Source organism: Lepidochelys olivacea (genome assembly GCF_965140295.1).
Source record: "Lepidochelys olivacea isolate rLepOli2 genome assembly, chromosome: 10".
NCBI classification, from domain to species: domain Eukaryota; kingdom Metazoa; phylum Chordata; order Testudines; family Cheloniidae; genus Lepidochelys; species Lepidochelys olivacea.
In genome coordinates this window covers 44,707,389-44,732,519 of record NC_140420.1, presented here as the reverse complement: position 1 = coordinate 44,732,519, position 25,131 = coordinate 44,707,389, and the positions used below count along the sequence as shown (strand labels likewise).

At 46.9% G+C, this 25,131-nt stretch overlaps 1 protein-coding gene across 5 annotated transcripts in view; it reads right to left on the bottom strand.

The window, feature by feature from the left end:
* CPEB1 (cytoplasmic polyadenylation element binding protein 1) overlaps nucleotides 1–21,956 on the bottom strand; it is a 78,680-nt gene extending 56,724 nt beyond the window's left edge. Inside the window, exons 1-2 of one of the 5 annotated variants that reach the window (XM_084640551.1) lie at nucleotides 21,874–21,956; nucleotides 4,527–4,704 (exon numbers count right to left, since the gene is read on the bottom strand). In XM_084640551.1, coding sequence (XP_084496677.1) covers nucleotides 4,527–4,704; nucleotides 21,874–21,888 — 193 coding nt within the window. In that variant the 5' untranslated portion in view covers nucleotides 21,889–21,956. Of the gene's footprint in view, nucleotides 1–4,526; nucleotides 4,705–20,828; nucleotides 21,034–21,726; nucleotides 21,750–21,873 lie in introns of those variants that run through there. The other 4 variants (XM_084640552.1, XM_084640555.1, XM_084640553.1 and 1 more) reach the window with 4 other exon arrangements.
* Between the last annotated feature and the right edge of the window lie 3,175 nt (nucleotides 21,957–25,131).

The following is a 25,131-nucleotide window of genomic DNA, read 5'->3' as shown; positions in this document are numbered from 1 at the left end:
CAGCTCAGGTTTCAGAGTAATAGCCGTGTTAGTCTGTATTCGCAAAAAGAAAAGGAGTACTTGTGGCACCTTAGAGACTAACCAATTTATTTGAGCATGAGCTTTCGTGAGCTACAGCTCACTTCATTGGATGCATACTGTGGAAACTGCAGAAGACATTATATACACAGAGACCATGAAACAATACCTCCTCCCACCCCACTCTCCTGCTGGTAATAGCTTATCTAAAGTGATAATCAAGGTGGGCCATTTCCAGCACAAATCCATGTTCTCTCACCCTCCCCCCCTCCAAAAACCAGCTCAGCTGGTGGAGAAGAGGCTATCATCTCAGTGCCTGCCTACACCAGGGGTATGATTTTTAAATTGCACCAACATGTCATGCATTAATTGGTCAGTGTAGAACCAGCTAGTGCACACTGCAGGTAACACATTAAAGCGCACTAGGGAACCTTTAGTGCACACCAGCAGCATCCACACAGATCTTTTAATATGCAACATGTTAACTTACTTTAGAAGCTACTCCCACACTTTAGACAAGCCTTAAGACTTACTACATGACCCAGAGTTGAGGGGGGATCTGCTTCCAATCACTGATGAGTCAGATTTGATGGAGACCCACTTTAATGAGTTGTTGGAAACAGCTACTTAAGTCCACACAGAAAGTCACCCTTTAAAGTCTGACATCTGAGATGCTATGCATCTCCTCCCATGCAAGTGTAACAATTCTCAGCTTTCCTGATGTTGGCCCAGTCGCAGGTTAAGTCACAAGTTATTTTCTATTGTCGAATCTTACCTGTGCCTGAACTAGGATACCATGTTATACCCTGCAGAACTATGGTTAAGGCTTCAAGATAGTTCTGTATTTTGGGGCACTGCTTCTGACCCCAACATGCTGGAGAAGTATTCAGGAGCCCAAACTCAAAGGTGCAAGTGAAGAAATCTATTCCACTTGGCATTTTAGTTGAATATTTCCCTGTGGTTGCAGACTGAACAAGGTGGGGAATGGTATGAGTTGTGATCATGCTATTTGGTGATGTGTGGTGTTTTTAAAAAGCTTTTAATTTTTGTGACTGCTAGAACCACCTTAAAATGAAAGCTTGGATCCTGCAGAATGACCCTTATGGGCTGGATCAACAATTCTTGTGTGGTAGGCATCTGACTCCTCTGCCTTAAGGACTAGCACTATGCCCCATTACAAATTCCAGACCCTCAGAACTGGGGTTTAATTTGAGATAGTGGGAAGTGTACTTTCTTCTCCCCCCAAAACAAGAGTTGCTTAAGGCATTCTCCTTATGCTCAGGGAAATGGTCTTGTGGGTATGACACTGACTGGAATTCAGGAGATCTGGGTTAAATTCCTGGCTCTGCCTTTGAGAAGTCACTTCATCTCAGTGCCTCAATTCCCCATCTGTAGAGTGAGGATAAATACTTCTGCTCCAATCCTTAATCTCAGCTGTTTAGACTTAAAGCTCTTTGGAGAAGGGACTGTCTCTTAGCACACAGGTCCCCCAATGCCATTATATTTCCAAAAATGCCACCTTTGAGACCAAGCACAGGCTGCAAACTAAAAGGCAAACGTTCAGGAGTGTTATACTTGCAAGTGCAGTGTTAGAGGCTGCCAGACAGGTTCTACAGCTAGAGCAAGTGTTGCCAGCAACCAATATAATGCTGTATTGGACATCTGAGTAACCTGGATTGTTAGTGAAGCTGAGCTCTGGGCAACTTCTGGAGCAATACATTCATTAAATCTATGAAACATTACTAGGGACAACCCCATAAGACTCAGCTGTTTAATCTTAACCAGTGTTAAGACAACCACAAAGAAAATTGTCAGCCTTTTAAAAGGCTGACGTACTGTTTGGCTTAGTATGGAGCATTCAGTCCCACTGGTATTAGTTTTTCCTTCATGTCAAACAACTTCTTGAGAGTCTGAATGACTCTCCAGCCATATAAACTACACCAGTCAATTGAAAGCTTAAAGCTTTATCTGCAGGGCCACCAAGCTTATAGCGTTGTTTCCTTTCTTGTGTCTGTACATCTTTCCACTCTTGAAGTGAAGGATCTTTACATGCATTTGTGCACTTCCTCAATTGCACTAGACAATTATTTAAGTATTAGAGAAAAGGGTCCAAGCCTCTACAAATCTTTATTCTACATTGAGTGTAATCCTTTTACACATGCTGAAAGGGGCATTTTAAACTAAAACTGAATCACAAACAAAATCCAGGATGAGCTGAGGAAGTCAATGGAGATAACTGGCAACAGAAATTAAAGCATGAATGATTCCCTACTGGGTTAAGTCCTTTTCCTAACTGTTTTCCAGGATGGTAAGTTAGATAAAAACTGTAGTACTATTAAAGCAACATTAATTTACAGTTGCACAGTTAAGCTCTCAGGTGAGGAATGCCATACTTGAGAATGCATGCAGAACCATAATGCTGCCCTTTATTCATGTGAATTATGATACAGCATTTAGTTATACAACTACACTATAGGACTGCAGTGAGTGAGGAACAGTTCCTGCAGGATCCTGCCTTGTTCAGTCCTTGAGTTTGGACAAAGCAGCTAGGACTACATTCTACAAGAAACAGTAAGTGATCTTGATCCTACTGCAACTGCACAGGGGCAGAATTAGAAACACATGGACAACATGAGTTTTGGCATTCTTGACTAGTGATTAATTGTACAACATTAATGCGGTTAAATTTTCTAGCTTAAGGAAATATCATTAACAGATACTGATTTGACCCCACCTAATGCCCTGTCCCCATGCAAGTATACTCACTGATACAGGACTCTACATTTTCCAAAATATGGAAACTCCTGGTGCACTGAGAGCAAGTGTTCTAATATAAACTAGATAAGGCAGGGCTCCTTCAGCAAAAGCATCTTCCCCTTTGCCAAGAGGAGAGATGTAACTGAAGCTGCCCATGCTTGTGAAGGGGCCACACCATCAATAAAAACTGACTTAAGTGGTGATAGCTTGGGTCTTGTGGCCCTCTGATGTTCTGGCCCCACCACATCCAAGATGGCCTCCTGCAGAAACCTTAGGAAGCTGCACTCTATAAATCTTCTTGATGCTACTGATTAGTCATGTTTTTAATTTATTAGGGTTTTTAATCCCTACACCAGTCCTGCAATGTTTTCATCCTCTGTACTTAAGTGAGCTGCACCCTTATTTCAAGGAACAAGGATTTTAGCCTCCTGTTGCAGAGAATGAGATCTGATCTTGACAGATTGGTCTCAGCTGGTTTTAGAGAGACCCCTTAAATATTTTTATTCTCTCATTCAGCTAGTGTTATGGCTTTTGCCAATCCAAGAACCACTTTGGAAAGAAGCCAGCGAAGAGCACAACATACTGTGCAAGACAGAGAACAAGACTGCATACATATTGTAATTACAGTGCTTGGAATGGCAGTCTCTTCAGTCACGTATGAAGTTTGATATTTTAAGACCAGCATATCAAGGCAAACTTATGCCCAAGTCTCATAGTTTGCCCTTGTATGTGTCATGAAGGCTCTCCACAAGGATAATCTGGAACTCAAATGTGACTGAGTAACAGACATGCCTATTAAACAAAAGCTGCCCAGTTAGCTTCCTAGCGTACATCAACTATGCGCCACACTGACTGGGGAGTAGGATACATCCATAACCATACCCACTCCTCCTGAAATAGACTTGGATCCACTGGCTGAAAGGACCCAGGAGAGGTTTACTAGCAGCAGGCTGGATGAACAGAGGGACTCCTTCTCTTTGGGGCTTGCAAGCATAAGCCGAGTCTTCACTAGGAGCATTTTCCTAGTATAGCTATATTGGCAAAATTTTACTAAAGACAAGGCCTGAGGCCAGACCTACACTACAGACCTATATTGGTATAATTAAATCACCTCAGGGGTGTGAAAAATCCCCACCCCTGAATGATGTAGTTACACTGACTTAACCCCCAAGTAGATCGCACTATACTGACAGGTGAGCTTCTCCTATTGACACAGCCATCACCTCTTGGGGAGATGGATTAACTACACCAATGGGAGAAGCTGTGTCAATGTAGCGTCTTCACTGAAGGGTTGCAGTGGTATGGCTGCTCTGCTGTACACAAAGATAAGCCCTAAGGAAGTGTTTAAACATCAAAGTAGGACACAATCCAGAATAAGTCTTGCACCAAGCAGATTTGCAAAAGGTGACAGTTTAGTTGTTTCAGTGCAAGTTTGTGTGTAAACCAGAATGAAGACCCTGACCAGCCCTCCAGCAGGAAAAGAGACTTGACCCTTTTTGATATTTCTATGGTAGAAAGAAGCTGCTGAAAGAGACTCAGGCTCTTATGCATCACAGGGCTGCACACAGATCTGCAGTGGTTTCCTTCACAAACCATCTTTATTATGCTCCCCACTTGTTAGTACTCTTCAAAGAGACATTAAAAAATACCAAGCAAGACAGGTTTACATATTACTTCCAGCTATGGAATCCCTGTATTGCAACCATCTGACATTGCTCTGTGCTCATAAGAGCACAAACCAGCCAATTCACCTGGCAAAAGGTCACGTCTTCCTTTTGTGATGGGTGTCGTGCAGACTCCACTGAAATCCAGAGAGTTATCCAGCATGGCATTTATTCTGCGGAAGATATCTGCATTGCTGCAAGTAGAGAGAGCAGGTGCATCAGGGCTATCCCAGCAGTCTTTGGTGGTCCTCCCAATATCTTCCTTCTAGGCAGAAAGTGAAAAGTGTTAGTGCCTAGCCATGCTAATTAGATGTTAGCTGGCCTACTTTGAACAAGGTATGATTTTTACAGCCACAGTTTGGTTTTAAGTTCAATACTTGGTTACTTTTACCTTTAGGCCTCTACACTTAGAGCCACATCTCAGTATAGTTCCTTTGTGTCAAAGGAAGAGGGCCAAGAGCATGGGTGAGAAAGCTTTTGTTAGTATAAAGAATGACCAGTGAAATCAGAACACCCCTCCTCAAGTCTTACCCTGTTCTGTAAAAGACAACCTAGTCAAGCAGTGTCTTGCCTGGGGCTGCACAAGTCAGCAGCATAACTGGGATATGGGACTCAGTTCTGGTCTTCCAGTCCTATGATCAGATCACAACAGCTACTGAGAACCCTTTCAGTACTGATGTGCAAGAGGCCACCTAGCTCTGGTTTGACAAGGTCCTGGAATTTTGCATATCCAGAGTACAGATACATTTGAGCCAATATAGGATTTCCAAACACACCATCTTGAACACAGTTGCCCTTCTGTAGTTTGTCTGCACTGCACAGTCTGGGGTGGGGGTTGCCCATAGGTAGCACTTTCTTCATTGCTTTGATAATGGACGACACAGTGGTCATAGTCTGACCCACCAGTCTAGATGGTACCCGTATAAACACTTGTTTCTTCTGAAGAGATTGTGTAGAAGCACCTACAGTGGCTGGACACTTACTTGCTAGAGGGGCAGGAAAAGAAACCTGGGACATTTTGGGGTGCAGCAAAGCTCACATGCCTTGTCTGTAGTGGTGCCCCCAAGGCTAGCCATGCCCCACTAACATTAACCACAACCATCCTTGCCCACATTAGCAGCAAATTTCTGTTGATCACGGTTAGCATTTAACATACTGCATTGAGTCAGACTCTGCCTAGGCCTCCCCCTAGCTGCTGGGGAAGGAGAACCTCACTTGATTTTCACTATTAGGTATGGAGCTCTGGACACAGCAATTCCAGGTACTATGGCCCAACTCAGCAATCAGAGCAGTGGGGTTAGTGAGAAAGCCACCCTCTTGCAAAAAAAGGTGGTGACAACACCTACTTTTGAGAGGTACCATGAAGTCTACAGGAATGATTTCACTTGGAGGGAAGTGGGGAAGGAGCACTTGTGATCCTGGCAGACCAGGTGCTAGCTCCTGCCAAGGTCCCCATGTCTCAGCTGAATACTGAAATACAGAGCTGGAACCAGTCTGGCTCACCTGTTAAAATAGGTATTAGAATTATATGAATGTGTTTAGACTTTATGGAATGCTTGTGAAATGCTGCATATATTAATTACATTTATAACATTGTATTGTAAGGTAATGTTCATACATTTGCATTGTAAGCCTCTAACCGTAAATCAGACAGCAGAGAGGCATTAATTAGCATGAAATGCTGGCCTCCTACAAAAGGCGTTATGCCTTGTCCAACTAGGAAGGCCCATCAACAGATGAGTGGAACATTAGAGGTCTCACACAGGAGACTTGCAAGCGAATTCATCCAATTGACGTAGTTTGCAGCTCAAAGTCAGAGGGAGGAAAGGAACAAAAACCCTTACCAAGGAGGAACTATACCATTATTGCTTAGACTCTGGGGGCAAGGTTTTCTAGGCACATGCAAGAGACTGCCAATGATGAGCCTGGGTTAGCCTTAAGAGCACACAAAGCTCACTTATTACTGAAGTTTTTAGTACCTTTTGAAACTGAAGATTTTAACTCATTTGTCTGTTTACACTTGCTTTAACTTTTTAAGCCAGAGGTTCACAAACTCTGGTCTGACCTCCATTCAGGTGGTCTGCACATAGTTCCCTCTAAGGTGCACGCCTGGGCAGCCACATAAGAGAACGAAGGGCCACCCACCTAATTAGTGGAGCCATGCAACTTTCCTCAGCTCAGGGGGAGAGGGCACATCATTGCATTAGAAAGGTAAGACTACTGATATTAAATACGAGTTGTGCGCTTTTATTTGTAGAACAAAAAATGTTAATCACTAAGGTTTTTTATATAGCACATTCATCCAAAGTGCTTTATGTTAGCTAGCTAATGGTACAAAAAACATCTGGAAAGATTAAGTGGTCTGCTGAGGGTCTCAGCAATTTGAGTGGCCCACACACACCAAAGTTTGAGAACTGCTGTTTTAAGCAACTCATTTTCTTTTCCTATTTAATAAACCTATAGACAGTTTGTTATAGGATTGGCTACAAGTGTAGTGTATGGTGAGATTTAAGGTTCAGCTGACCTGGGGTAAGTGACTGGCCCTTTGGGACTTGCAGTAACCTGACTTGCTGTGATTCATGGTGTAAGGGACCATTGCAAAGATAGAGCCACCTGGGTGGTGAGACAGATTGGGGTACCCAACAGGACTGTCTGACTCCATGTTAAGGCTGATAGCACCTGAGGAGTTGATGCCTGGTAAGTGGTTGGTGAAATGTATGTCTAGAACTCACAGCCAATTTGGTGCTTGCATGCTGGTTCTTAAGTCTGTCCTGAGGTTGGTACTCATGCTCTTTAGCCACTGCAGAGCAACAGGACAGCACTGTGAGCTAGTTCCCTGCCCATCACTCCAGTCAGCAGCTATTAACTGGAATGACAGCCAAAGTAAGCCGAGCATTAGCCTGACTTTAGGGAGGAAAAGCATAACTAAGTGTTGGTCTTTTCCTGTCCTCCCAGAAGCCCTGCCTCATGGTGACCCTCTAGAAGAGGGAAGGGAGAGCAATGTACTCCCTGGCACCATCCCAGAGTGTTAGCACTACATTCTCAAGCCTCTGCTGACCTAGGAGCAAGATGCCACACTGTGCTGTGCTATTGGGTTGGGGACACCTGCCCCACTCATCCAACTGAAGTGCCAATGCAGCCAAGAGCTGTGCTCCTGTGGGTGTCTGTAAGTCCCATGCACAGGCACACAAAAGTTATCACTGATGGAGTCTTGCAGGGAAGGTTTAAAACAGGGGCAGGAAAATACAATTCCTGCAGTCCTGACCCCTGGAATGGCGAAGGAGTCATTTTCACTGTGCAACCCTGGATTCCGCAGCCTTTAACAAGCTGGCTACAATGCTCGATTCCTAGGACGAGAACAGAACACACATCAACTGCAGCAAAGCTGATACAGGCCAGGCTGTTGAAGCTACCAGCCATTAAATCTGCTCCCATGAAATGAAGGAAAACAGGAAAGCATTCTGCTCTGTTTAAGACAGAACATGTGCTTGGTCAATACATACCGACTTAGAATTATGCAAAAGTCAAATTTCTCTTCAGGAATCTTGGACACAGCCTGTATCCACAAAAACCAACAAGGAGTCCAGTGGCACCTTAAAGACTAAGATTTATTTGGACATAAGCTTTTGTCTTATGCCCAAATAAATCTGTTTTTAAGGTGCCACTGGACTCCTTGTTGGTTTTGTGGATACAGACTAACACCGATACCCGACATACATAATCTCCTTTATTCATAACCAGTGGTTGCAGTCTCACTACAACGCTCGTATGGGAAGGAAGGCTTGTATGCCAGAAATGCTGCTATCAGCACAAAATCAAGCTGAGACTGAATAGACAGTTGCTGGGCTGGTTTTATTTTTAGAAGCCCTGTTAAAGTTCTCTTGTAAGTGAACGTAACTGCCATACTGGGCCAGACCAAAGGTCCATCAAGCCCAGTATCCTGTCCTCTGACAGTGGCCCCAAAGGGAATGGACAGGTTTTCAAGTGTTCCATGCCCTGTCACCCAATCACAGCTTCTGGCAAACAGAGACTAGGGACACCATTCCTGCCCATCCTGGCTAATAGCTATTGATGGACCTATCTTCCATGAATCTAGCTCCCTTTTGAACCCTGTTATAGTATTGGCTTTCACAACACCCTCTGGCAAGGTGTTCCAGAGGTTGACAGTTCACTGCAAGAAAAAATACTGTGTTTGTTTTAAACCTGTTACCTATTAATTTCATTTGGTGGCCCCTTGTTCTTGTATTATGAGAAGGAGTAAACGCTTCCTTATTTACTTTCTCTATACCACTCATGATTTTACAGACCTCTGATATCCCCACTTAGTTGCCTCTTTTCCCAAGCTGAAAAGTCCCAGTCTTACTACTCTCCTCAAATGGAAGCCGTTCCATACCCCTAATAATTTTTATAGCCCTTCTGAACCTTTTCCAATTCCTCATATATACACACACACGCACAGCTACCACTGGCTCAGAAGGCAGGATCCACCTGGCAGGTGTGAATCAGAAAGTCTTTACAACTTTATCCTAAACCCAAGTACATAGTCCATGTTCCTCAGTCCATCCACTGGCTCCAGCACCAGTGTTTTTGCACCTGTTTAAACATATTTAGCTTTATCAGTACAACTTTCTCAGTTTTCTTTACTTCCTAGTTCCAAGGGCAGTTATAACTGAAAACTTTCAAGCCTTAATGTTTCTTCTAGTTTTTAGATTAGAAATTGAGGTATTCTGTACCCTGAATAACTATGATACCTGAGAACTTGTGGATTTGTCAAATCCTGCTGTGTCACCAGGTAGAAGCTAGGCAAATGATGGAACAGATTTTAGTGATAGTTTTAAGTGTTAACACCTATTTAACGCCAGTGCAGCTGACAGCTCCACTGTTCAAGGAAAGGTGCTTGACCATGCTTTCTCTCCCAAATTAAAGACCTTGAATTTGACTCAATCTATGGAGTAGAATAAAACCTACTCCCTACTTTTATCTCTAGTGATACAGAGACTAGGGAGCTCTGGGAAAGGACAGTAGGAAAGCAGGGAATCATGTTAATGCTAGTCAGGCTTAACTAATGTGGGAAGTTCAGAAGCTGCCATGGGAGGAAGCATGCAGAAGGCCATTCTGCAGGGCTCTTTACAGTGTCAGGCCTGGTCTACACCAGGAAATTAAGCTGATATAACTACATTCCTCAGGGGTGTGCAAAATCCATATCCCAAAGCAATGCAGTTAAACTGACCTAATCCTTAGTTTAGACAGGAGAATTCTCCCATCAACCTAGATACCGCCTCCCAGGGAGGTGGAGTACCTACACAGACAGGAGAATCCCTGGCATCAGCATAAGTAGTCTCTTCACTAATGCACTACAGCACTGCTGCTGTAGTGCTAGTGTAGACAACCTCTCAGTAAAGCAGCTTCCATGCTGATTTGAGTGGCAATTCGGAACAGCAAAAAGCAGAACCAACTCAACTTCTAGGCCTTTGTACAAAAGTAGCAAAAAAGGGTACTTCCTCCTTAGATGTCACCTTCAAGATTCAAGTTCAGCTAGAATGGATTTACAATGATCTGATTTGAGGTAGCTTTACTAAGGTCTTGTCTACACTTAAAATATTACAGTGGCTCATCTGTACCACTGTAGTGCTTCACAGGTAGCTAGACACTACCTACACTGAGATGGTTCTCCTGTTGGTGTAGGTAATCCACCTCCTCAAGAGGCAGCAGCTGGGTCAATGGAAGACTTCTTCCATCAACCTAGTACAGTCTACACCACGGTTCAACCAGTAAAGCTACATCTCAAGGGTGTGGATTTCTCACACCCCATGAGCTGTAACTATATGGATTAAAATTCTAGTGTAGACCAGGCCTATACACCAGAGTGATATATGCAGAGTCACAAGAAGATCTATTTGTTCAAATCCATAATATGAATATTGCTTTAATCTCCCAGACACAAGCCTACATTACTTAAGTCACATGGTCATCTCAAGTGAGAGCTTGACATCAACACTTTGGTTCCAGGGAAGCTGTGCCAGTAATCCTTGCCCTGCAGCCCACAAGCCTACAAGCCTTCCTGTAAAGGTAGACTGTTCATATCTTGCCCACATTGCATCTCCCTTGACTCCTCCCACCTCAAATATTTGAAACATGGCCTTGATTCACAGGCAGAAGAGACTTCCACTCAATATATTGATACTATGGTGATGGGTACTCCAGAAATGTGATGTAAAGTCGCATGCAAATTAGATATAGCCTTCTAGATCTTGGTAGCATAAAGACCACACATTACTAGCACAAGTGGTTTACTAGTTAGTGAAGACTAGCCAACAAAGAGGTAAGATTCAAATCACTGCAGTGGATGCTGCCACAAGCTTTGGTACAATACCTTCATCTCTGCTTCCTTGGTCAAGTGATACTGGGCTACTCCAACTAAAGCATCAGTGCAGAAGGTCTGGAGAACCAGCTCCAACAAGCAGCATCTGTGCTGATGCAGGATGAAGTGACAGCATGGAGAACTGCTGAAGCATTAGTCTTTGCAGAGAGGGGTCTTTCTGTACTGGGTTGTCTCCAACTGATTGTGCAGAACCAAAATTACTACATAAAAGGGTGACCAGATAGGGTTAAACAAGCCAGTGCAAGGATGTGTTTAGTTTACCAGAAGCATGAGCAGCCTCACTCATAGCCAAGAACATACGTATTTAGACATATGAAGCTCCCTGAAGTGCCTACACACAGCTACTACTGAAAGAGGAAACAGGATGGGCTAGAGTGACATAGCAGGAGGGAAGCTGGATCACTGGCTCAGTCTTGAGGGATAGTGAGAGGAAGGGTTTTCACTGAACCCAGAGATGAGTAGCAGGGCTTCATGATAGACAATGGAAGCGACGACTCAGAAGATTAGTCTGAGGACATGAACCAATGAGCCAGAGGTGAGGCCCAGCATGAGTTAGTGACCAAAGGGAGTTACCATCTGCCAGCTGTGAGGCTTCAGAAGTGAAGTGGACACTTCTGGTCTCTTATGAGTTCCAATTGGATTTTAACTGGCTTTTTCAGCTGAGACCACATTTCAAGAGGCCCAGTGAGACTGAGCTCTCCTTGCACTGAGTGGGGTCTCACTTGGGGCTGAAGTATGCTGATGTATGGGGGTACTTTGCAATAATGCTGCTCATGCTGGACTTAGAATCATAGAATATCAGGGTTGGAAGGGACCTCAGGAGGTCATCTAGTCCAACCCCCTGCTCAAAGCAGGACCAATCCCCAATTTTTGCCCCATATCCCTAAATGGCCCCCTCAAGGATTGAACTCACAACCCTGGGTTTAGCAGGCCAAAGCTCAAACCACTGAGCTATCCCTCCCCCCCAACTTCCCTTAACCAAAGCTCTCAGCCCTGGAGCCTGAGCCAGCTCCATCTAAGCTTGCTGGAAAAACTTTTTTTAGAATGTAACATGAAGTTTTCATGTGGGATTTGAACAGTGTAAGGAAGTCAAACATGGGTGGTCATCCAGGGTAGTTTAGGCAAAACCAGGTTCTAGATTAGGTCCTTACCTGGTCTAGAATAGTGAGGTTTGTTTCTGCTTACCAAGCAAACTTAAGCCTTTTCCACACAAGGAACATTTTGTAGTAGCTTCCCACTGGTGCTAACCTGGGTTCCGTTCCATCACTGGCTGTGATGTCAAGAATCCTAGTACAGACAAGCTGGATTCTGAAATGGGGCTTGAAATGCCAAGGCCTGGCCTACACTGCAAGAGCTATGCCAGTATAACTAGATAGGTAAGGTGTGATTTTTTTAAAAAAAGCAAGCCTTGGTGTGAATGCAGGTGCCTTACACTGGTACAGCTCATTTCCCTTTCTAAACAGGAGTAAGCTATATCATATACACTTATACTGTGTAACTGCATGCACACCAGGGTTTTTGCTGCTTTAACTACACTCCAATGGCCCTAGACCAAATGGTGCCCCAGGTGAGGAGTATTTTTGGCCCCTGCCCCTCCCTACCTTTTGTTAAACTTTTGCATATATTATTTTTAATTAAATTGGTAGCCCATTTCATAAGTTCAATATACAATTTGAATGCATGGCTTATCCCTATCATAAGACAATAAATTTCCATGCTAGGATCTGTGCATCTGATTTATTTGGGCCATATATAAGCAACTAAAAATTGTTTCCTCTAAGCTTATCACTAACAAAAAAACAGCACCCCAAGCCCAGTACCCCTCAAGCCCTGCACTTCAGTCAGTTGTCTGTCACCTGCCCCTAAATCCAGCCCTGTCTACACTGACAGTTAAAGCAGCAAAATAAGTTTGTGTAGACAAGCCCCAAGCTAACTCCACGTAAAATACCTGGAGTCTCAATGCTCCAAATGCCAGTGGAGAAGAACTGGTGAGGGAAATCTTGCAATCTAGTCAAGACAGGCCCTTAGAAAATGCTTTGTTCTGACCAGCTGTTTCCAGACAATCTCAGAACCATTGTCAGAGAACATTGTTTTTGAGATGAAACACCATGCAATTGTGTTGCTTTTGCCAAAGTTTTGCTTTGAAAAAAATGGAAAGTTCTGATGTCAAAACATCCCATTTGCTATTTTTTAGAGCAAAGTATTTTGACTTTGTTTTGAAGCCACTTGTTTTGAATTTTGTATTGCATTAATAAAAGTAGAATCCAAGATATGCAGTTTTAATTTTGCCAAACATTGAAACACCACATTTTGATTAACCCAAAGTGATGTTTCCAGAATTTTCTCCTTAAGAATTTCAAAATTTTGGGGTTTGGTCCTAATTAGACCATCACAAAACCTCGATCTCAAAGTCCTCTGCACAGCTCTAACTGGAACCATACTGGTTTCAAATGTAGAGTGCCAGGGAGCAGACACCCCCAGGTGCAGCAAGTTTCAGTGCTGTAAAGCCCCAGTGTAGACAGTGCACCAGCACTGGTAGCTACACCCCTTGTGGAGGTGGGTTTTTTCTCTCCAGTGCATTGGGAGAGCTCTCTCCCAGTGCTCTGCTGCAACTACACAAGCCATGGCAGCGCTTTAACATTGCCAGTGTAGACTAGCCCTTAGTTGTTCAGAGAACCCTTCTTACCTCAGGCTAAGTCAACCTACACTACACAACTCCAGCTACATGAATAATGTAGCTGGAGTCAATGTACCTTAGGTCGAGTTACCATGGGGTCTACAGGAGAAAATCTCCCATTGACTTAGCTTACTCTTCTCATCAAAAGATGAGCACAGGGATTGACTAGAGAGCAATCTGCAGTTGATTTGGTGGGTCTTTACTAGACCTGCTAAATTGACTGCCAGTGGATCGATTTCAGAGCATCAATCCCTGCAGTAGTGTAGACCTGCCCTCAGTGTCAGCTAGATAAGAGACCTAGACACTAGTGTTCATGTAGAAAGACTGTCCTCCATCAAACAGTTTTTCTAGCCTTGTCATTCAGTTCACAATTGGTAGGTAAAAGAGCAGTTTACAGTTTTGAAGGTGTGACGGGGTAAAGCTATCCAGCCCTTAATGCTGCCATGTTTTTCCAGAGAACCAATTCAAGTTCAACCAAACCCCCAATGAGGTTATGAAAGAAAGTGTTTCCAATCTGACTGCCAGCTGCCTTGTTAGAGTAAAACACTTCACTTCCCCTGGGGTACGGACTGTGTGGAAAGTCTGGAACACAACTTGAGCCCTGACTACCTGAGAAGAATGCTTGGGGCCTGTCTTCTGTTGCTATGCTGTTTCCATGCAGACACTGCCCAGTGATAGAAGACAGACATACAAAAGCCACTCTCTAATAAGAACTTTATTTAGGCCTCCTTAAATTCCTACCACCAAATATAAGGTGTTTAAATGGAGACTCACATACTATCACAGTAAGGTCAAGAGCACTACATTCCTGGAAACAGTGCATCCTGCAGGTTCCAGCACTGTAGCATTGAAGTTCCCATTAATTCTCACTGGAAACTGAGTGTTGGTGTTGAGACCCATTTAAGGGAATACAAACAGATTAACAAGAACCACATACCTGCTCAGATGTGAGAGCAGACCTGAACCTCAAGATTTTAGTGAAGATTTTATGGATGCCAGCTTTGCATACTGTTCCACCTCTCCAAAACCAGCTGCTGCCATTTTGGTGTTAACACAAACTACACTGGGTAATGCCTCTCCTAGCAACCCAGGCTCATTAGTGTTCACAAGCAAACACCACAACTATACAAATTGTGGAATGATGTGCACAGCACATTCCTGACAGCATCAATATTGTCACACTAGTGCACAGACAGACGCAAGAGCCATGCTGGCTTCAGCTGCTCTGGTTTCAAACAAGTTAATTCTTGCCAAATGCAGGGAGCAGAGTGCACAATAAAGCAACTGGCCCTGCAAAAAGCAATTAATACTAGCCCTGTTAACCTCGTTACAGTCAGTAAGCAGCAGTCTGACCCAGTTCTCCCTCTCCCCTGCACTCAGGAATCATGACGTTTACACAGCTATCCACGTTTAACATGCCTAAGTAGTCACCTAAGCACTGTGCATCATAGGCCAGGTCTACACTACAGATCTATACCTGTATAACTACAGGCTTGTGGGAGGGGAAGGTGAAAAATCCACATCTCAGCCATGTAGTTCTACTGACCTAACCCCTGGGGTAGCAGTGCTATGCTGACAGGAGAGCACCTCCTATCACCTCTGCAGGAGATGGATTCACTCCAGCATAGAACTGTCTTCACTTTAGTACAGCTGTGCCCAGGCAGCATTTTAAGTGCAGACCTGCACATAGTCTTCCTGTTTCCCCATTTCCTCACTACCTTTCTTCACTGGGGACAGGACAGGGCAACCTACCCTCGTCCATCTGGCTAACATTTCCCCTTTCACCCTCACCATCTGGGCCTACCTCAGGATATCATACTAGTTTGTGATGGCCAATTAGATGACCAATTAGGTGGCCCAGAGGGTTGTGCAAGAATTTCTTGTACAGCATATGCTGTGCATGCTGTCCTACAGCTTCAGACAAAGTCAACTGTCAGGGACCTGGTTAGAACACAGGAAATCCTTACAAATCACAAACCCAGGGATTGTTCCAGCCAACTGGAACAAATGATGATTCTAGTGTTCCCAAATAACATGAAGTCCAAAACCTTCATACTGTGGAAACATGGGTAAGGCATGCTTTAGCCCCATTTTGCAGTATAATGGTGCCAACTACTGTGCCACAATTTAGACCACCACCACCTCCGTATGTGTGAGATTCTGTAGCGTAGACAGGACCCAAGCAAGACCATTTGCCTTAACTATCTTTAAGCTGGGGTGTCAGCATGCATGGGACAGAGCCTGCCCAGCTGATTTCTCTGGGTGCCCTGTGAGACAAACTGGGGTGTAATAGCATGACACAGCACTATCAAGATTAGCTACTGCACTGCATTTTAACAGACTGAATGGAGAGGGGTGAGGCAGAAGCCCAGGAATTGCTGCAAGAAAGGCAATACAGAACAGGGGAAGCAAGCACACAGGAGGATGGAGAAGCAAGAGATATAGGGCAGAAACAGTTGCTGAAGAGCAGAATGGTAGGAGTGACTGTCCCCCCAATTAAGTGGGACAGTAGAATATTAAATAGTAACAAAGGCCAGACTCCACCTTTGATCCTTATGAACCCTTCCCATTGACATTAGTAGGGGCTTTGTTGTGGGTGGAGGGGGTTTGGACTCCTACATTCATGCCCAAGCCCAAACCATAACTAAGCTGAATTTGCTCTCTCATTTGAGATCAGTCTTAAATAGCTCTAACAGTGCTCAATACCATTTCCCAGGCCAGCAGAGGCAGCACAGAAGAGTATTATATCAGTGAGGATATACTGTATTGCATAGTTTAATCTTGTCTATACTAGCCAGGAAGCCATGTTGAACAGTTCCTGCTAGCAAGATGCTGAACCATTCTGGCCATTACTGATTTACTGAGATTAGAGTGCCTATCCACAGCAGCTCTGGAAGACCACCTCTGTAGGCCAGCCTGACACCAGACTCAACCCAGCCTCACAGCTAGTTGGGCACAACAGATCTGAATGTTTTTGTTTGGTGGAAATTTACAATACTCTATTTAACATGTCTCAGGATTTTGAGACCCAGGATTCTCTTGATACATACATCTAAGATACCTAATAAGAACCTTAGACTACAGGTCCTTCTGAAAGGAAATGCAAGGAGTTACAACATCGCTTAAGAAACAAATGCAGGAAAACTGAATTAGTAAAGTAACTAGTGATGGGGAGCAGAACAGATTAGGAAAAGGAAACAAAAATTCCAATGGTACCAATTTCAGTGTATAGTATCTAGAGTAGTATAAACAAGTCATTGGCTGTATGAAATTTTAGTTTATACTGACTTTGCTAGTGCTTTTCATGTAGCCAGTTATAAAACCATGCAAATATGAGTTGATGTATCCCCTGGAAGGCCTCTGCATACCCCTGGTTCAGAACTATTGGCTCCACAACAGCCTAGATGCTTACTATTGCAGTAAAGTTACCTGAAATACAGCAGCTAGGTCTATGGAAGACCCCGATCAGCCCAGCAGCGTCTACACCAGGTCACCTTAACGACATTTCAGGGTGAGTTTCACACCCCTGAGCACCAGCACTATATTGGCCTATTTGGGAGAGTAGCCTAGCCCTCAGCTGTGGCAGTAAAAGGAGGCCATTCTAAGAGCTGCTGCCCATTGGGCCCAAGTGAAGTTGGGGCTTATGGAGCCCCACTATGCCTTTTGGCCCTGATTACACTCCGGACACTGCAGTAGGACAGCTACAGCACAGTGCACCATACAGCTGACACTTCCTACAACACCTTCCATTGCTCTCTCATTACTGTGGGCTTGTTTACGCTTGAAACACTACAACTATGCCAGTGTAAGCCCCATCTAGACAGGGTTGATCCTATTGACATAGGACAGGTAATCCACCTCCCCAAGAGGTGGTAGCTAGGTCAACAGAAGTCCTCTTGTTGACCTAGAGCGGTCTATGCCAGGGTTAGGTCAGCTTAACTGACCAGGCTTGTTGGTAATCCTGCAGCAGTAGCTAGGTCTTCAGAATAATTCTTCTATTGACCTAGCTGTGTCTACACTAGGGGTTACGTTGGCATAGCTCCAGTGCCATTCACACCTCTGAAGGCTATGCTACAACAATTTTTAAAATACAAGACCAGGCCTTAGTCTGGGAATCTCTCCAGATGCTGCAGCAAGCATCTGACCCCACCCCTCTCAGCCAAAACCCCATTAGATAGAGTCTGACCCTGGACTAACTAATTCAATATAGTGTTCTTTTGGTGAGAGAAGATAAATACCCATGGCTATTGTTAAACACTACATGATGGCATTACAGCCACTTTGGACATAATTCCCCAATATCATTTAATGCTTTAACTTACCCACTTTCTTATCTAAGACAAATAAGCTGTGCTATAATTAGAGCACTATATTGCATCACCAGAGCCACTCAGCTAGGCAGGCAGTCACCAGGTAGCTGAAAAGTGGCTTGACAAGTTACTGTGGCATACATCCTAGTGTTGGGGGATCACTGCCAACTGTGGCTCATGTGGAGCATCATTCAGCAAAGTTTAGTAGCTCCTACAAGTAAGGGAGCAGTACGTGACAGTACAGTGCACTGGTACATCTCTGAAGCTATCCTGTTCTCCAGCTTTTGTTAAGCATATCTAGATGTTTTGGTTGTGAACAAAGCATCAAAAAGTGATCGAGTACAACAGATGGAGACATTTACAGAATTCAGGCAGCCTGGAACAATAGCTCTGAGAGGTCTGAACAGCCCCATTCATCACAGTGAGGTGTTAACCCACATGCTAAATGAGAACTTAAATCTCAACATTGTTAGCTAGGTCATGCCTCCTAAGTATTGTGGGGATCAGATTTGCACAATTTATTGTGAGCAACACCTAACTGAGGCCACAAGAAAGGAGCATTTCTGTACCACTTAGGGCTTGTCTACACTTAGATTTTATAGTGCTTTAACTTGTTGGCTCAGGGGTGTGAAAAATCAACCCCCCCACCCCAAAGCACAACAAGTCTGAGCACTTTAAAGCACTAGTGTAGACAGGCTCCGAGCACTGGAAGTTGTGCTCCCAGGGCCAGAGCTAATCCCCTCATGGAGGTGGATTACCAGGAGCGCTGGGAGACCTCTCTCCCAGCACAAGACCACACTAGCAGCACTTAAGTTTCCAGTGTAGCCATGCCCTTATTCTCTCCCTTACCCCACTCCCAGTTAAGCAGCCAAGCAGAACTCAGAGCACACAGCTGCATTTGGCTCATATGCACAAACTCACTCAGACAAGAATTTGGAAAAATCACCTTCCATCTCCCCCAACATTCAACAGCTGGTGGGTACAGGCAATGGAGTTGAGGGCAGGGTGACCAGATGTCCTATTTTTAAAGAGGCCATGCTTTTTTTTTTTGGGACTTTCTTATATAGGGACCTATTACCCCCACCCCATTTTTCCCCCACAGTTGCTATCTGGTCACCCTAGTTGAGGGGCAACATGGTCATGGCCCAACCACTTTTTGGACAGAACAAACCTGAGTGATACCTGACCCCATGCACAGGTTGCAATGCCACTCACTCAGACTGTGTAGAGCAGTAATTCTCAACCAGGGACCCAGGGCCCCCCTGGGGGGCTGAGTAGGTTTCAGAAGATAAACCAAAGAGAAGGACAGGCACTAGACTCCCTGAGGCCCAGGGTAGAAAGTTGAAGCCCGAGCCTCACCGCTCAGGGCTGAAACCAAAGCCCAAGCAACTTTGCTTTTCAGGGCCCTGGGCAATTGCCCTACTTGCTACCCTCCCCCCCCAAACAGCTCTAGCTTTTAATCTACTGGACATGCAGGAAAACAGTTGTGGCACAGGTGGGCCATGGAGTTTGTACAGCATATCAGGAAGGCCTCAGAAAGAAAGGTTGAGAACCCCTGGTGTAGGGGTTCAGGCTGCTGAATAGTAAAGTGGGGGGACAGATTTGCCCCCACCTGTAAATGGGGCTCCACAGTGTGGGAAAAGGTTGCACAACTGTCTTTATTTAAAGCACAGGTACTTTAAACAAACCTGTTTAAACAAGTCCTTGCCCAACTCCAGGGGCAAGGATATGGTTCTTTAACCCACACGCTAAATTCAGAAGAGCAGAGAATAACTTTCATTATGAAATGTGAAGGATCAAGGACCCATATCCTTCATGTACTTCTCAGTCTGGATACACACCTTTTAGCCAGGGATCATTACAGCAAAGCAAATCCTGAGAGGTCTGCTTGCACATTTCCCTGGTGACATCCTAGCCATATGTGCCCCAATAGGCAGCAGTAACTATGGCAGACAGACTGAAACTAGCCAGTGTTTTTATCTGACAACTTCTTATGGTGTGCAGACCTTTCTTCCTAAGGGATTTAGGTGTTTTCTTCACAAGCCCCCAATGTTTGGATTGAGCTGTACCTTTGTAGAGAGATTCTCTACAATCCAAGTCTCTTAAGATTAACTAGGAAAAACAGGCAGTGAAGCACCAAGCACTAGTCTCCTTGCTCACAACAGGAGAACATAAGGGAAACGAATAGGGCTTCAGCCCAAGCCTGAAGGGAGGCTGGAAGAAATCATAGCAAACTATAGAAGAGCTCTGAACCCAAGTCCTTATGCCAATTTCTTACCATAAATAGGTTTCAGAGTAGCAGCCATATTAGTCTGTATTCGCAAAAAGAAAAGGAGTACTTGTGGCACCTTAGAGACTAACATTTATTTGAGCATAAGCTTTCGTGAGCTCATGAAAGCTTATGCTCAAATAAATGTTAGCCTCTAAGGTGCCACAAGTGCTCCTGTTTTTTGCCATAAATAGTTAATTCAAACTTTGATTTTCCAACCACCTTTCCAGGCAGTCTAAGAGCACAGTGGTCACTCCCCCGGCTCCTTCCCCTACCCCTGAGCAGCAGCAGGTGCGGCAGCACAGAACCGCTGTTCACGCTGGACCGGCCTCCCCCACCCCACGCTGACAGCTGCTCTCACCCGAGAAGCTGGAGACAGTGCGAGCCCAGGGCCTCTGCGCCAGGCCGAGCGGCGCCGGGCAGGGGTGAATGACCCGCAGCCAGCGCTGCCGGCCCAGCCCTTCCCAGCCGCGGGTGAGGGAGCCACAGCGAGAGCCCCGCCGGCAGCCCGCCCGCACTCACACCCGGCTCACCCTGCCCCGCAGGCGGGTCCCTCTCCGCCCCGCCGGCAGTGCGAGCCCCTCACCCGCCGCGGGCAGATCCGCAGGGGCGGCTGGAGCCTTCCCCAAGGCAGGGACCCCCAGCCCTCCTCTCGGCAGCGCCGGGGCCCCATCCCCAGGCCGGGGCGCCCTGGGGGAACAGCGATGACCAAGCATCCTCCGGCGGGGGTCGCCCCGCGGCCGGCCCTCACCTGGCGTGGTCGCCCTCTTGCCGCTGTCAACAGGTGCCGCTGCCCCGGCCGGGCCGGGCGTGTCCGCGCCGGGGCGCTGCGCGGGGCTGCCGGGCCGGGAGGCGGCTCCGCCGAGGCTGCTGCTCCGGGCTCCTCCGCGAACGTGTGAAACCACGTGAGGGGGCGGCCCGCCTGGCGCTGCGGGGACCGGCCCTTAAAGGGGCCGAGAGCGGAGCGCCCCGCCAGGACCCCGCCCCACCGCTGCGGGGACCTAGCGCCGTCCAGGTCCCCAGCCCCCACCCACTCACCGCCCCGGAGCCGCCGGCCCTTGCGCCCGGGCACCTGCGCGAACTCCACAGCTGGAGCGAGCCGGGCAGGGCGGCAGGCTGCTCCCCTCCCAGACACGCAGCCAGGTCCCACAGCCCGTGCCCGGGGGCCGAGGTCGCGCAGCCCAAGCCAGCAGCACCGCGGAGAGGCGAGCCCTGGGTGCTGGACGTTGCGCAGCGAGGGTGGAAGCCCACACGCACTCCGCCGGCCCCCGCAGTAGAGCTCGCGGGCGGGCTGCAGGAGGAGCTAGAGGGCGGGTCTGAACGCCCCGGCGAGCCGCTGACGCCGGCACCTGCTGGCCACTGCACCCCACGCCTCTTGCTCCAGGCCGGCCGCGGACGGCCAAAAGCTCAGAAACTTGCGCGGAGCGACAGCGGCCAAACTGGCGCGGTCAGAGCCCAGCCCAGCGGGTCTGGCTGCGCCACGGGTGCCCTGGACCCCCCCGCGGGCCGCAGCGCCCGAGACCTGCCCCCGCCGGCCGGCCCGCTCCAAGCTCGAGCCGCCCACCGCGAGCCAGGGGCCCTGCGCAGGGCTCAGACAAGGCGCGCGGGGGGGGGTCTGCCCCCCCGCCACAGCAGCCGCTTCCACCTACCACCAACACTTCGTCACGAGGAGTCTCGCGCGCCGCGCCCCGCCCCCTCCCGCCCGTGAAAGTCAACACGCGGTCCCGCGCCGGCCAGCACGTGCCGCCCCGCCCCCGGGGCTCGGCGGAGGGAGGGGTGCGGCGCGGGGAACTCACCAGAGGGAAGGCCATGGCGCTGGGCGGGCAGGGTCGCTGCTGCGGGGCGGGTGAGCTGGCTGGTCTCTCGCACCAGCAGCAACGGGCGCTGCTTGGCCCCGGAGGGTTTTATAGCCGCCCGCGCAGGCGGCGCCCGCTTCGCGGGGCCCAGGGGGCGTCGCCAAAGGGCGGGGCCGGCCGGACAGCCCACACCCGTCGCGCCCGCCGCGGGGCCGTGGCCCCGGGGAGTTTGCAGACGCTCCCTAAGGGTAGTTAAAGGGGGCGCCGCGCGTTCTCGGGGCTGGCTTGGCTGCTGCGCAGCGGTGGAGCCAAGACTCCTGGGTTCTGCCCTGGCGCCGGGAGAGCAGCGGGATCTAGTGGTTAGAGCGGGGGGGGCTAGGGGCCTGGACTCCTGGGTTCTGTCCCAGCTCAGGGAGAGGAGTGGTAGCTATTGGTGAGAACAAGGGACTTGGGATTCAGGACTCCTGGGTTCTGTGCCAGCTCCAGAGGGGGCTGGGAGCCAGGACTTCTATAATCCATTCCCTCTCACCCCTCACTGTGCTTTGCTCTTCACTCCATGGCCTGGGCGAGGTGTGCAGTCAGATGGCAAGGCTGAATAAGGCACTGGGTACTCATGAAGCACCAGGATTGCTAGAAATTTGCATGTATGGCTTAGAAATCCAAGCACGGCATCACAAGGCCATTTTGGTAAAGTGTAGCCAAGTTGCAATGACCCTCTCTCATCTTTAACATGACAGTGCAGCCTGCACAGGCGCCAGGTACCAGCAGGCAATCCCCCCGAACCAATGGGCAGGCAGGAGAATTGTGCATGGATCCATAGCAGGATTCAGCCCTCAGTAACTATGGGCTTTTCTTCACATACAGTGCTATAGCAATGCAACTGCACCCCTGCTGCTGTGCTACTGTAGCACTTTAGTGCAGATGCTACTATGGAGATGGGAGAGTTTCTCCCATCAGCATAGTTAATCCACCTCCCTGGAAGGCGGTAGCTCTCCTGTGGACATAGCACTGTCTACACGAGGGGTTAGGTCAGTACAACTATGTCAGTCAGGGGTGTGGATTTTTCACACGCCCAGTCAATGTAGTTGTACTGATATAGGTGTGTAGTGTAGACTGGTCTCTGAAACATATTTTTAAGTTTAAGGAGAATCATAGAATATCAGGGTTGGAAGGGACCTCAGGAGGTCATCTAGTCCAACCCCCTGCTCAAAGCAGGACCCATCCCCAATTAAATCATCCCAGCCAGGGCTTTGTCAAGCCTGACCTTAAAAACTTCTAAGGAAGGAGATTCCACCACCTCCCTAGGTAACGCATTCCAGTGTTTCACCACCCTCCTAGTGAAGAAGTTTTTCCTAATATCCAACCTAAACCTCCCCCACTGCAACTTGAGACCATTACTCCTTGTCCTGTCCTCTTCTACCACTGAGAATAGTCTAGAACCATCCTCTCTGGAACCACCTCTCAGGTAGTTGAAAGCAGCTATCAAATCCCCTCTCATTCTTCTCTTCTGCAGACTAAACAATCCCAGTTCCCTCAGCCTCTCCTCATAAGTCATGTGTTCCAGACCCCTAATAATTTTTGTTGCCCTTCGCTGGACTCTGAAAATGACCAGTTAAGTGTTCAAAGTCCAACCTGTGCATATCTAGCAAGCATTGACATCAATCCCCTAATCCTCTAAAGTCTTAAGCACAAAAGTAACCCATTGCGGGTAGTCGTGCATCAAATTACTCAGAGTCTGGATCTCAGCTGGAACAGACTTCACTGGAGCTAATGCCAATTCACACCAGCTGAGAGTCTGGCACCATGTTAATAAATCTGCAGGATTGGGGCCCAGGTTATAATACTGTGCTCTATTGTGTCTGTGCATTGACTTTGTTAGTTAACTGACTATTCTTGTCTGGTTTGTTGAAAATATTTTTTTATTTGGTTTTGATTGTTTGGGCCTTTCTGGAGATGCCTAATATAACCCACTATTTAACTGTAAGTTCACTGGTTGTTTTTAGCCCTTTTCTTTAAAATTTCTTATCACTGCTAACACTGGTGGTTATAACATCAAGAACAGTATAGACAGGCATTTTAAGTACCATGCTATTCAACTCGGCTAGGAGCATATCTGCATAATATGCTGCTTAAAAAGCCATTGGTTCCCTAGCATTCCTAGTTTTGCTACAAACACTAGCAAATTTTAGGAAAAAATTCTTCATATGAACAAGACCTGTCTGAAATGAGAATGGTGTAGGCAGGGGTCAGACTGAGGAGAAAAACAGGTGCTTTTCCAAGCTCTGCCCATAAAATAAACTCTGCCCACATGAGATGCTGCTCATTGTAGTTTGTACAGTTGTTCAAATTACAATTATGCCTGCAGGCTGTCTGGTCTCCATGAACTCAGCTCTTCCTCACTCAGATCCAAGAACACCATCTTGGGCTCGGTGGGGCAGGTATACCCCAACCCACTGGGCTTCTTGACCTTGGTTTCCCCATAGGCAAGGGGGGCTGAGCTGTCATTCATAGGAGGTTGTGCAGATCTTCATACTATCATCCTGTGTCTCATTTCTGCCATGCCTTAATGAGTGGTGAAATAGTCCACAATGTTGACATTCAACATATATCACTGGGTGAATGAGTTAGCCATCAGTGAAATGAAAGAGGCAGTTCACATCTCTCAGAATTATTTCTGGTTCCCCAGGCAGACTTCACTGCATCACTTTCACTTGGTTCAGGTTTTCAAGGCTCTCAGCAACCTGATCAGCTAGAGATGTGGGGGAATTTGGGGAGGTTAGGCAGAGGGCAATGAAGACTTCTTAGATTCTGGAAAGCAAGAACTTAAAGCATCACAAACATGTATGCCACACTACCACATACTGACTCAAAGGAGAACTCTATGGCCAGCAGATTTAAGGGAAGTAAGAGAGTATTTAAATGTATTTATATAAACTAATCCTGACAATGGTAATGGTCTGTTACTAGCTGGAAATGATGGAATGGCTCCATGTCTAGTTGGCAGCCGGTGTCAAGTGGAGTGCCCCAGGGGTCGGTCCTGGGGCCGGTTTTGTTCAATATCTTCATAAATGATCTGGAGGATGGTGTGGATTGCACTCTCAGCAAATTTGCGGATGATACTAAACTGGGAGGAGTGGTAGATACGCTGGAGGGCAGGGATAGGATACAGAGGGACCTAGACAAATTGGAGGATTGGGCCAAAAGAAATCTGATGAGGTTCAATAAGGATAAGTGCAGGGTCCTGCACTTAGGACGGAA